A 13,828-nucleotide genomic window follows, 5' to 3' on the forward strand; every position below is an offset into this window, starting at 1 on the left:
TGTGTGTGTGTTACCTGGTCTCCAGGTACTCTCTGGTGTGTGTGTGTGTGTGTGTGTTACCTGGTCTCCAGGTACTCTCTGGTGTGTGTGTGTGTGTGTGTTACCTGGTCTCCAGGTACTCTCTGGAGTGTGTGTGTGTGTGTGTGTTACCTGGTCTCCAGGTACTCTCTGGTGTGTGTGTGTGTGTGTGTGTGTGTGTGTGTGTGTGTGTGTGTGTGTTACCTGGTCTCCAGGTACTCTCTGGTGTGTGTGTGTGTGTGTGTGTGTGTTACCTGGTCTCCAGGTACTCTCTGGAGTGTGTGTGTGTGTGTGTGTGTGTGTGTGTGTGTGTGTGTGTGTGTGTGTGTTACCTGGTCTCCAGGTACTCTCTGGAGTGTGTGTGTGTGTGTGTGTGTGTGTGTGTTACCTGGTCTCCAGGTACTCTCTGGAGTGTGTGTGTGTGTGTGTGTGTGTGTGTGTTACCTGGTCTCCAGGTACTCTCTGGTGTGTGTGTGTGTGTGTGTGTGTGTGTGTGTGTTACCTGGTCTCCAGGTACTCTCTGGAGTGTGTGTGTGTGTGTGTGTGTGTGTGTGTGTTACCTGGTCTCCAGGTACTCTCTGGAGTGTGTGTGTGTGTGTGTGTGTGTGTGTGTGTGTGTGTGTTACCTGGTCTCCAGGTACTCTCTGGGCAGACCCTCCAGCTCTTCATGACTGAGACCTGATGAACGGAGCTCCTGTTCCAGCAGAGTGTCGACCAGCACACGGAAATACGCCCAGACAGTGTCCTCCCACGACTCACACACCGGCAGCAGCTACACACACACACACACACACACACACACACACACACACACACACACACACACACACACAGAGCACCAAAGTGAAGAAAAAAACAATCAGAACATCAACTGCAGGCCAGGCCTTCCCGTCGACTACGTTCATGTCCAGTGACTGTGTACAGCAAGCACTTTTCTAACTGGGTTCCAAACTGCTCGTTTGGAACGCTCTAGCTCACCAGTGATAAGATCTACAGCTCTCGACTCCGAGTGTGTAGCTCTGCTATGTTCCAGCCAGCTTCCGGCGTAGTGATGAAGCGTCGCTCCCTACTCCCTACACAGTCTGAAGTTCACTTCATTTAAACATTTTCATCACCTCTGGATCAGAATCTCACTTAAAATGGTGGAATACCCTACGTAGTGCACTTCACAGGAACGACCGGGGTGAATGGAACGCTCCTACAGAATCGGTGCTGATGGTCGTAAGACGCTTTCTGAACCAATCAGAGCTTCTGATTGTAATTGTTAGTAAGAAATGCTGTTATCTGCATTTATTCAGTTTGCGTCACACAGATGACGTGGTAATGAAACGCTCGATCGGCTTTCTAACCACTTCCTGTTTTACTTCACCACCGGGAAAAGTTTGGAGGTTTTTAATTATAAGCACGTTTACAAAATAACGGATTCTGTTCCTAATGGGACGCACGCTTATAAATGTAATAGCATCTGGAAGAACAGAAGCTCAGGTAAGCAGCGGTTATGATGGTTTTTGCTGTGTTTGGGGTTTTGGCCGCTGTGCCGTGATTTATCGAGCGCTTTTGTTCTGTAATGAAAACAAAACGTATCAGTTGAAGCTTTTAACTGGAACCTTCTTGTTACAGAAATTACATTCATTTACACGATGAGGAGGAAAGTAAAGACACGAAGTAAAACGGCTAAATACACTCGCTAATCTGTTGTTGTTTTTATCTGAACTTACAGATTATTCCTTTATTTCTGCGCTACATTTATAATATATGTTTTGTGTTTATTAAATTGACTCGGACTCGTATTTGAAAAGAGTTAAGGCGCTTTTAAATCTAATAAATTAATAAACGTTAATCAATCAGAACCGGTACGGGCGGGATGTTGGGAAGTTACCTGTCGGAGGTTTCCACTCAGCACAGCGTAAATGGCTCTTTCATACCGGTTAAACTGCTCCTGTAAACACACACACACACACACACACACACAATTTAGGGTCACACGGTCATTTCTGACTCTGCACGATGTGGATCGGGACACAGCCATAAATATACAGCGGTTCGAACATCAGCCTTCACCTTTAACTCCTCCACCGACCCGCGTGATTGAATCTCAGTCTCTGATTGGCTGAGGCATGACCAGTCATGAATGCTTTTTTGACATCCATATGAAAGCAGCCACACCGAAGTGTATACAAGTCACTACATAAGGAAATAATGATGCTTCTATCTACGTATGTGGCAACAGTTTGGGGAGGGTCCTTATTGCGCACTGTTATTGTATTCAAACTTCTCCAGGCCTTAGATCTCCTTCCAGATAAAGATCTGGACTTAGGAGATCTTTATAATGGTATGAAAACACACACAGCATGATATACGATTAAGATTCGACCCCCCACACAGTTCTGTTTTGGAGGAAGGTTCTAATCTGAATCACGTCCTCACCTCCTCTGCCATTCTCCAGCAGCACACCTTCCAAACACACCTGTGAGGATTTCCCTCCACCGGCTCCAGCTCGGATTCACCTACGCACACACACAACATCACAGAAGAACGTTTCACAGACACCACGGCTGCGTCGACTGTTCCAGATGTTTCATAAGCACTTAACGTTTGTACTAGTCTTAAATTGCCCACGTGGGAACGTGGGAGCAGCTCTCCTCAGCCAGCATGGGTTCAGTGGGGGTGGGTTGGAGGGGGGGATCTACGAGCGGCAATGGTAATGCAGCAGGGGAATTGGCTTCGATTACAAAATATAAACATTAAACTGTGCAAAATACGAACCTGAAGGAGATCTGAGGTTCGGTACGGAGCACAGCGCCACCCCATGGCGCCCACGCTCTTTTGTCTGGACGTGTACTCAGTAAGGACATCGAGACATTAGGTCACACCGTCACACTTTTACTCTGACGAGAGTAAATCAAATCCAAGGAGCTGCCGGAGCTCAAAGTACCAGGAAGCGGCTGTGTTCCAAATTGCCCATTACTGTACTAAATAGTATGCCTAATTAAGGTACTGCTAATGGTAGAGTTACACACTTTGCAGGGCAACAGGCGCAGTTTGGGACACCACCCAGAAATCACTTGGTCACACCACTTATGAATGAGGAGTGAAGAGAGACGGTGCATCCAAGAGAACCAAATCAAACGGTAAAAGTCTATTATCAAAACATTCATTTTCAAAACTCGGCTTGTTTGCTGAAGATTGGGACGCTTCGTAAAACCTGAAGCATGTATTATTTATCCAGACGAGAGAAGCCGAGGTGTCAGAAACTCTTTATATATAACGCAACGCTGGTGTTTTATTAAAGAAAGTAAAATAATTACCGTTTTTGATGTTCGGATCGTGATAAAGCTTCCAGCCTTCCAGAGTGGCAGCGCGCCAAGCCTGTCCACACCGCTTACACAGTCTCTGAGCCTGAGAGACAGACAGAGAGAGAGAGAGACAGACACACAGGGAGAGAGAGAGAGAATCAGAGATTTGATTTTTAAAAGCTTTATTTGCATAAAAAAGGATTTCCTGTGCAGTTTAACACTTTCCCTTTAAAGCTCAAGACATTTCAATAAAGACATTAAGAAAAAAAACAACATACAATAAATTAATTAAGCAGTTAAAAAATTAAGACAGAGTGTGAGAGAGACAGACAGATAGACAGAAACACAGAAAAAAGACAAAGAGACAGTGACAGATGGACAGAAAGCGACAGTATCAGACAGAGACAGGAGAGACAGACAGAGACAGAAAGACAGAGAAATATACAGACAGACCAACAGACAGAGAGAGACAGCGAAACAAAGAGACAGAGACACAGACAGAGAAATTAAGAACCTTTAAGAAAAAAAGATCCAAAAATTATTTTAAAAAAATGAAGACACAGAGAGACAGAGACATACAAACAAAGAAAGACAGAGAGACAAAAAGACAGACAGAGAGAGAAAGACAGACAAAAAGAGACAGAGAAAGAGACAGACAGACAGAGATAGACAGACAAAAATAAAAGAGCAGACAGAGAAACAGAGAGAGACAGGCAGGCAGACAGAGACAAACAGAAAGAAAGACAGAGAAGCAAAAGGGACAGAGAGAGACAGCCACAGGCAGGCAGAGATAGACAGAGACAGAAAAACAGAGAAGAGACAGACAGAGAGAAAACAGACAGACAGAGATAGACAGACAAAGAGAGAGACAGACAAAGAGACACAGACAGACCGAGCGAGATAGACAGAGAAACAAACAGACAGAAAGAGAGACAGACATACAGAGACAAAACAGAGAAATAGACAGAGAAGCAAAGACACAGAGAGTCAGACAGACACAGAGAGTCAGACAGACACAGGCAGACAAAGACACAGAGACAAAAAGACAAACAAAAGTATGTGGACATCTGACCATGTTGGACATCCTGTACCAAAACCATGGGCATTAACATGCCACAAACCGCCTCCCCTTTTTGCAGCCATAACAGGCTTTTTATTTTACTGCCTCTCAGCTCTCGATCCCATCACTGATGATAAACAACGTTATACTGCGGTAAGAATTTCGGCAACCGCGCCCAGCACCCCCGCACTCGCTCACCTCATCAGTCATTCCAGCGCGGATGAGGGTGTAGATATATCTGAGCAGGCGGGCGTCGTCCTCTCGGTCCAGATCAGCCAGCGGCCTCTTCTGTCTGATGGGGGCGTCGGGGTCCAGCTCGGTCACCAGCGGTCTGCTGAAGGACGCACTGGTCTGCTCACGCCTCAGCTTCAGGGTGTGTAGTGTGTTCTCCCTGTTCACACACACACACACACACACATTCAAATACACAAATCGATCAGGAGGAGACCCCTACAACGTTAGCATAGTAACAATCAGCGGAAATGCAGACAGTATTAGCGAAAAGTAGAGTAACTAGCGTCTAATACGGTAGCCCCCATGGCATTGTCCAAAGAAAGAGAGAGACAGAGAAACAGAGAGACAGGCAGCCAGAGAGACAGACAGAAAAATTAGGAGCTTTTAAGAAAAAGGATACAAAAATATTTAGAAGTTAAAAAAATGAAAGACAGACAGTGAGAGAGACAGACAGAAAAACAGAATCGTTGTAATGCTTTGGCAACATTGTTTTTTTACAGTCATGCCAATAAAGCTACTTCGAATCTTGAATCTTGACAGAGACAGTGATAGAGACACTGTGAGAGACAGACAGAAAGAAAATCACAGACAGACAGCAAAACAAAGAGAGAAAAGCAGACAGAAAGACAGACATAGAACGAGAAACAAAAAGACAGAGACAAATAAAGAGACAGACAGAAGCAAGAGACAGAGAGAGACAGCAAGACAGACGGATAAACAGACACAAGCAGGCAGACAGATAGAGACAGAGACAGAAAAACTTGCAGCTCTCTACTTACACACCTGCCACCAGGTGAGGGACAGTGAGTGACCTTATACTGTATCCCATACACACTCGCACACACCATCAAATGCACACACATATACACACACCATCACACACTTACAAATTTTTCCACACATGCATATACACACTTTATATACTTGTTCTAATTTGTTTCTGTTATTTTTTAAGGCTAATTACTTAGCATCAAGGACCCACACTGTCCTTGATGCTCGCTCTGGCTGCACGCTTTCTGTCTGCTCTCCGCTTGCTTTTAGTTTTTAGTTATTTTAGTTACTTTTTATCTTTTATTTCTAAAATATAGAGCTCAATCAGCAGACACTGACAATAGATCGACAAAAAAGGCACAGAATTACAGAACTACATTAAACTAGACGCTTAGTTAACAGAGTTTTCCACCAGCCGTCAGACTGAACTCGGGCACAGTTATCAGGACTACCATGGCTCCTATCACTACAGCGGGTTCTTCGTGCTGCTCCAACTGCTACAGACTTCTACGGAAAATCGCTGTACTGGAGACAAAAATGCTCACAATCCTACCTGGAATGGATAGGAGAAATGGTTCCAGATCACTCGAGGGTGAGTCAAAATCTAATACAGAACAACCAGCTAAGCTAAGACTAGAAAGCTTAACAGATTTCCCGAAGCTTGACAGAATTCAGTCAAAACAGGGGAACAGAAATGAGCCATGTGAGAGAACAAGTCGGTGGCACAAACTTGGAGCAAAACCAAAACAAAAAGCACAAAAGCAGCAGGTGGCTGTTTTAATGTCTTCCACACCAGACTGTTCATCATGGGCTCGGAAAGCTAAGATTACTCCAAAAGCTAGCAAAATTGCACCCCGTGGGAAAATAGCAGAGTCGCAACAAAAACCGATCCCTTTGCTGAATCGTTTTGAACCACTCAGAAATTTCATCGAGGTTACCCCCAGTGGTAATGGTAATGAAACAAAACCAGTGAAGATGACTTTAAAAGGGGACTCAAAGCGGGCTAGCAAAAACAGGAGGCTGAACAAGCAGAGGCCCTTGCCTGATGCAGAGACCACTACGAAAACCCTGATCGTCGGTGACTCTGCCATCAAGAATATGGGCAGCAGATCAATCCTAACATGCTGTCTCCCGAACATGACCGTCTCAGAATTAAATGAGGAACTTCCCAACATCCTCTCCCAGCATGGAGTGATCGACCGAATTATTCTGCATGTGGGCAGAAATGACATTCGCAAAGAGGAGTCAGAAATCTTAAAGAACAACTTCACTGAACTGTTCAATACACTTGAGAAGCTGAATGCTCAGAAGTTCATCAGTGGGCCTCTCCCAGCCCGAGGATCTAATATGTTTTCACGGCTACTCAACCTCAACACGTGGCTAAGCAGAACCTGCAGTTTGAAAGGTATGGATTATATTGACAATTTTAATCTATTCTGGGGGCGCAGAGAATTATTTTACCCAGATGGCACCCACCTAAGCAGGACTGGAGTAAAGGCACTAAAGGACAACCTCCATTTTGCTCTTCGACACCCATCTGCTCCTTGGACTGACTCGGTACAATACGTGCCTCCTCAACCTCCCTCACCTGCTTTGAACCATGAAGGACCATCAAACATACAATCCCCATCACTAGAAAACACAGCTCAGGCTGAGTTTCTGACTCTTGATGAAAGCTATTACGACCTTCATCATCAGACAGTGACACAGCAGTCAGCAGCAGCGACATCACAGTCATCCTCCAACTTCTCTATCTCATCAACATCACCCCCACATATGGATTTCACAGAGAAAATGGAGAAACTGGTGTGTGCTGGGACTAAATTCTCACACTCCATCTCAGCCAGTCCACAGGTTTCACCCAAAAAGCGCAGGGCACCCCTTCCCCCCTGTCCACAGCCCCCTACCCGTTCTCTGAGGCCACTTCAACACCGTCAGCAGCAGCCTTGTACTTCATCTCCTCTGGCTGTACAGAGTTCAGAACGTTCAGCGAGTGCTACTGATAGCGGCTGCAGAATACAAAACAATGATAACACGTTGTGATGTGTTCAGGGTCCTTGCTATAGCAGATATGATACTGACAACAGTTTGGAGAGTAAGCTTGGACCCAGTATGTCTGAAATGTTTTCTATTCCTGTGTTGATTAGAAATAGAAAGAATAGAACACATTCAGCATATCAAGTCAACCAGTCTAACCTCTTACCTGTACCACGACGACCTCGGGCTGCCCCAGGGGCTCCTGTGGTTCCTTTAAAACTAGCTCTGCTTAATACTAGATCTCTAGCCAACAAATCATTTTTAGTGAATGACATAATTCTATCCTACGGTTTAGATTTTCTGTTTCTAACTGAAACATGGTTAGCAGAAGGCAGCAGTGCTACTGTTCTTAATGAAACTGCACCAGCAAACTTCAGTTCTATGAATGTGTGTCGAAGTGGTAGGAAAGGTGGAGGAGTAGCTGCCTTATTTAAAGATGTATTCCAGTGCAAAAAGACTGTACTTGGCAATTTTAAGTCGTTTGAATACCTCTGTTTTATTTTGCAGGGTACTCCCAACATTTTATTTTTAACCATTTATAAACCTCCAAGATACTCTGCACATTTTATAGATGAATTTGCTGAACTACTGTCAGTTATCTCCACTGAGTACAGCTTTTTCATCATAACTGGGGATTTTAACATCCACTTAGATAATAACAAGGACAATAACACCAAAGAACTTTTTGGTCTTTTTGACACGTTTGGTCTATTGCTACATGTGAAAGGGCCTACACATACTCGAGGGCACACTCTGGATCTAGTTATTTCTAAAGGTCTTAACATTTCCTCTGTTTTGGTCAAGGACTTGGCCCTCTCTGATCATTTTTGTGTCTTCTTTGAAATGCTGATCACTCCAGATGCTCAAACTAGCTCTGTTTCTGTTAAGAAAAGGAATATAAATGAAAGTACTAGTTCTCGGTTTATGGAGGCCATAGCTATATCACCAACTTTAATTGCAGTCAGTTGATGAACTCCTGGATAACTTTAACGTGAAAATATTGACTGTCATGGACGTGGTTGCTCCGGTAAAAGTCATGAAAACGTTGAGCAAACAGAAAGCACCATGGCGTAACACAATGATGGTAATAGCTCTGAAAAGAGAATGCAGGAGAGCTGAACGTAAGTGGAGGAAAACTAAACTTCAAATCCACTATGATCTCTATAAGCAAAGCCTTTGTAGTTTTAACTCAGAGTTAGGCAGGGCTAGACAGCTGCACTTCTCTAAGATCATTAACAGGAACATCAACAACACCCGCACTCTATTCAACGTGGTCGACAAGCTTACAAATCCTTCAAAACAGATCACGCCAGAACTTCTGTCCACAGAGAAATGTAATGAGTTTGCTCATTTCTTCTGTGAAAAAATCAAAACTATTAGACTGACCATTAACTCCACTCAGTCAAACAATAAAACCATGCTGCCCCTACAGACACCTAAAAATAACATGACTATTATGTCACAATTTAATACAATAGACCAAAAAACCCTGGAGAAAACAGTTCAGCATCTTAAATCATCGACATGTTGTCTCGACATGCTGCCATCTGAATTTTTAAAAACTATTTTTAACTCTGTAAAAACTGATTTGCAACAAATAGTTAATGGCTCACTATCATCAGGCGTTTTCCCAAAATCACTTAAAACAGCTGCCATTAAACCACTCCTAAAAAAGAGAACTCTGGATGCGTCTGTGTTAAACAACTACAGGCCGATCTCAAATCTTCCTTTCACAGCTAAGATCATTGAGAAAGTTGTCTACAATCAAGTCAGCAGTTTTTTGAATTCCAGTGGTTCTTTTGACAAATTTCAGTCAGGCTTTCGAGCTCACCACAGCACTGAAACGGCTCTCATAAAAGTGTTAAATGATCTACGGCTGAATAGTGACTCAGGTAAAATATCAGTTCTGGTTTTACTGGATCTTAGTGCTGCCTTCGACACTGTAGATCACAGAATATTGCTGGATAGGTTGGAAAACTGTGTTGGACTTTCCGGAACAGTCCTTAATTGGTTCAGGTCTTACTTAAAAGACCGCTGTTACTTTGTCACTATTGGCAGCTATGAATCTGACAGAGTGGCTATGACATGTGGAATCCCCCAGGGATCAGTTCTCGGACCTCTCCTGTTCAATCTTTATATGCTGCCATTAGGCCAAATGCTACAGGCTAACAACATTGATTACCATAGTTATGCAGATGACACACAGATATATCTGGCTCTCTCACCAGATGATTACAGCCCAATAGATTCACTGTGTCAGTGTTTAGAGGACATCAATAACTGGATGAGCCAGAATTTTTTACAGTTAAATAAGGACAAAACAGAGATTGTCGTGTTTGGCAACAAAGAAAAGAGGTCTAGTGTCATTGAACACCTCAGTTCCCGGGCTCTAAAAACCAAAGACCAAGTCCGAAATCTTGGCGTTCTAATAGACTCAGATCTTACATTCACCAGCCATATTAAAACCATCACCAAAACAGCCTTCTACCATCTTAGAAATATAGCCAAAATCAAGGGTCTAGTGTGCCAACAAGACCTAGAGAAGCTGATCCATGCTTTTATCTCCAGTAGGGTGGACTATTGTAATGGTCTCTTAACTGGACTTCCCAAAAAGACCATTAAACAGTTACAGCTCATTCAGAACGCTGCTGCAAGAGTTTTAACCAAGACGAAGAGAACTGAGCACATCACTCCAGTTCTAAAATCTCTACACTGGCTTCCGGTTAGTTACAGAATAGAATTTAAGGTGCTGCTACTGGTCTATAAATCACTGAATGGGTTCGGCCCAGAATACATCTCAGAAATGTTCAGAGAATATAAACCCAGTAGATCTCTTAGATCCATGGACTCAGGTCAGCTAGTAGAGCCCAGAGTCCAAACTAAACATGGTGAAGCAGCATTTAGTTGTTGGGCTGCATATAACTGGAACAGACTGCCAGGAGATATTAGATGTTCCTCAAACATAGAAATCTTTAAATCCAGGTTAAAAACTTTTCTTTTTTCTTGTGCCTATGATTGAGCTCGATATTTTTACTATTACCCTCATTTTACCATATTTCTTTTAGTCTTGTTTTAATTCCATAATCTCTAAACTATAAGGTATATTTTACTATATTTTCTTTTAGTTTTTATGTTTTATTTGCTTATTTCTCTTGTTTTAATTTCGTATTTACCAAATTGTAGGGTATATTTTACAATATTTTCTTTTAATTTTTCAAGTTCTTAATCTTTATCTCTCTTGTTTGCATTTCATGTTTTTAATTGTAACTAAATGTTTGCAAGAAGTCTTTCTGAGGTTCTAGATCTCAGGAATGTTTTAATGCTTTTAATTTTTAATTTTTCCTTATGTAAAGCACTTTGAATTGCCACTGTGTATGAAAGGTGCTATACAAATAAACTTGCCTTGCCTTGCCTTATTATTAAACATGGTTTAAATTAATATAAATGTTTATGTATGAATTTTTTTTTTTAATTTATTATCCAGTTTGTAAAGAAGCTTGGGCAATACAGATGTGAATATTTGTCATGCTAATAAAGCCCTTTAGAATTGAATTGACAGAAAAAACAGAGAAGAGAGACAGAGAGACAGACAGAGCGAGAAAAAGAAACAAAAAGACAGACAGAGACAGACAGACAGATAGAAAGAGAGAGAAAAGCAGACAGAGAAAAAGAAACAAAAAGACAGACAGAGACAGACAGACAGATAGAAAGACAGAGAGAAAAGCAGACAGAGAAAAAAGAAACAAAAAGACAGACAGAGACAGACAGACAGATAGAAAGACAGAGAGAAAAGCAGACAGAGAAAAAGAAACAAAAAGACAGACAGAGACAGACAGACAGATAGAAAGACAGAGAGAAAAGCAGACAGAGAAAAAAGAAACAAAAAGACAGACAGAGACAGACAGACAGATAGAAAGACAGAGAGAAAAGCAGACAGAGAAAAAAGAAACAAAAAGACAGACAGAGACAGACAGACAGATAGAAAGAGAGAGAAAAGCAGACAGAGAAAAAGAAACAAAAAGACAGACAGAGACAGACAGACAGATAGAAAGACGGAGAGAAAAGCAGACAGAGAAAAAAGAAACAAAAAGACAGACAGAGACAGACAGACAGATAGAAAGACAGAGAGAAAAGCAGACAGAGAAAAAAGAAACAAAAAGACAGACAGACAGACAGATAGAAAGAAAGAGAGAAAAGCAGACAGAGAAAGACAGAGACAGAGAAACAAAAAGACACAGACAGACAGACAGAGACAAATAGAGAGACAGACAGAGAAGCAAAAGGGACAGAGAGAGACAGACAGAGAAACAGCCACAGACAGGACGCCAGAGAGAGACAGACAGAGAAACAACCACAGAGATAGACAGAGACAGAAAAACAGAGCAGAGACAGAGAGAGACATACACAGATAGAAAGACGAGAGAGACAGACAGAGAGACCACATGGCCAAAAGTATGTGGACACATGACCCTGGTGCTACAAATCAGCCCTCTATTTAGCAGCAATAACAGGCTTTTATATCTGCGTCTCAGATTAGCAACAAGCTCATCCGTACGCCATACGGCTCTCTGTAGGAACTCGCCCACAGACACTCGGGAGTAAAACCAGAACCTGAATCTTTGTTTGTTTGTTTGTTTATCGCCATGTCGCGTCCGCACATCGTTGTGATATTCACGGCAGTAGACGTGTTTTATATTTTACTAGGGCCTGTGAACCAGGACCTCAAACAGTTTCATCTTTTCACATCAAATAGCTGCACACACAGACCCCCAGTATATCGTATATCTAAATAAAATGAGCCTTTACCGGTGTAATATGTACCACTTATTTACCCCCGTTCCTTCCTTGGACCACTTCTGACAGATACTGACCACTACACAGTAGTAATAAAGATAAGAACTGATAATGGTCTGTGCTCACCAGTACACAGATTTGGCGTAGTACTCGATGTTATCAGAGAAGTCGCCGATTTCATCCTTGGCGATGCTCTCCAGCCAGTCCACGACCAACTGCACAGAATATACACAGATATAACACGTACAGACTGGAAACGGTACACAGACACACAGATCACACAGTCTTGTGCAAAAGTGTGTACGCCCCAGAAAAGAGAACTAAGGTTCCCCAAAATGTAATATAAGTACCACTAATGGTGCCCCCTAGCTGGTCATGATACATCACTACGCTGTCATCTCTTTGTGATGGTTGGCTGAACAGATGGATCAGCTTTCTCCAGTGCCTTCTGTCTCTAAATAACATAACTTGTGTGCCTTCAGTAGATCCTTTTCTGTTCTGGCCATCTCGTACACCCGCTCAGTGGTGATCATGTTCCTCGATGAGATTTCTAGCCTTTTTTTTAGTGTACAAGCTTCTCATCCATATGAGGCTACCGGCCAGACCAAGGCTTTCATCAGTCGTAGCTTGGTGATGGTCAGATCGACCAGGATTTGGAAAAACTAATAAATTAGCACCACAATTGCCATTCCCGTTGTCATTCTTGACTTAACTTCATTAGGTGGCGCACACTTTAGGATGTTTTCCATCAAGTTTACAGTTTCTATGAGCTGAAACATTAAAATCACCCTCCAAAATGTGCATGTTATTGTGAGGGATCTATTAGAGCAGGGGTGTGGAACTCATCTTCACCTCAAAGGGCCGATTGTAACGTATCCTGCTGTGATCGCAGTCTGGACAATTTGTTGTTTTTCTTGGAGGATAAATTCTGTATTTGGTGTGAAAATACCAAATTTATTCTGTATATTTATAACGTATATCTACATTTATATCGTCCTCCTTTACCACAGACGCGGCCTCATAACATCTTTCATACAATTTCCTCCTTCTGCTTGAGTTTTCTATTCTTGTACAGTTTGGGATTATTAGTAAATATTTCTCAACATCGTTTAGTGGTGGGATGCGTCACTGTGCAGGTCACATAATCGGCATGCATTGTGGGAGATGCAGTTTATGTAGGATTTTACAGTGTATTTTAAGATGATTGTTCTGCCCTCGCTAAGAGTTTTTCCCCCTTTCTCAGCTAGACAGACAGACAGACAGACAGACAGACAGACAGACAGACAGACAGACAGACAGCTCCCTCCAGAATACAGTTAGGTCGGTTTTATTTGCTTCCCAGCTGTGTGATACACTGTGTGCATCAGAACGGAGTAAAACTAAATAGCTGTAGTTACATCAGTGTTACATCTAGTACAATACGAAATTTAACCAAACGTAAAATAGCGCTAACGAGTTTGTATGCATTGTATGTAAAAGTACTAATTGCTATAGCGACGGTAACGACCGTATTTAATTACAGAATGACGGTAAATTCGTAACAGAATTAACGTCTGTTTATTATTGTTTACGGTACTGACGTTACCCCGCCGCTAAAACGTAAAAGTGACACGGCTTC

General features: G+C 42.4%; 1 protein-coding gene across 1 annotated transcript in view; it reads right to left on the reverse strand.

Annotated features, from left to right (window-relative positions):
* The window catches only part of nup107 (nucleoporin 107), a 64,222-nt gene that overhangs the window by 38,166 nt on the left and 12,228 nt on the right, over window positions 1–13,828 (reverse strand). Inside the window, exons 10-15 of the mRNA XM_062996915.1 lie at window positions 12,337–12,425; window positions 4,573–4,765; window positions 3,327–3,417; window positions 2,446–2,525; window positions 1,898–1,957; window positions 645–790 (exon numbers count right to left, since the gene is read on the reverse strand). Of these exons, the coding sequence (XP_062852985.1) occupies window positions 645–790; window positions 1,898–1,957; window positions 2,446–2,525; window positions 3,327–3,417; window positions 4,573–4,765; window positions 12,337–12,425 (659 nt within the window). The remainder of the gene's footprint in view (window positions 1–644; window positions 791–1,897; window positions 1,958–2,445; window positions 2,526–3,326; window positions 3,418–4,572; window positions 4,766–12,336; window positions 12,426–13,828) is intronic.

Source organism: Trichomycterus rosablanca, chromosome 1, assembly GCF_030014385.1.
Source record: "Trichomycterus rosablanca isolate fTriRos1 chromosome 1, fTriRos1.hap1, whole genome shotgun sequence".
In the NCBI taxonomy this organism is placed as follows: Eukaryota; Metazoa; Chordata; class Actinopteri; order Siluriformes; family Trichomycteridae; genus Trichomycterus; species Trichomycterus rosablanca.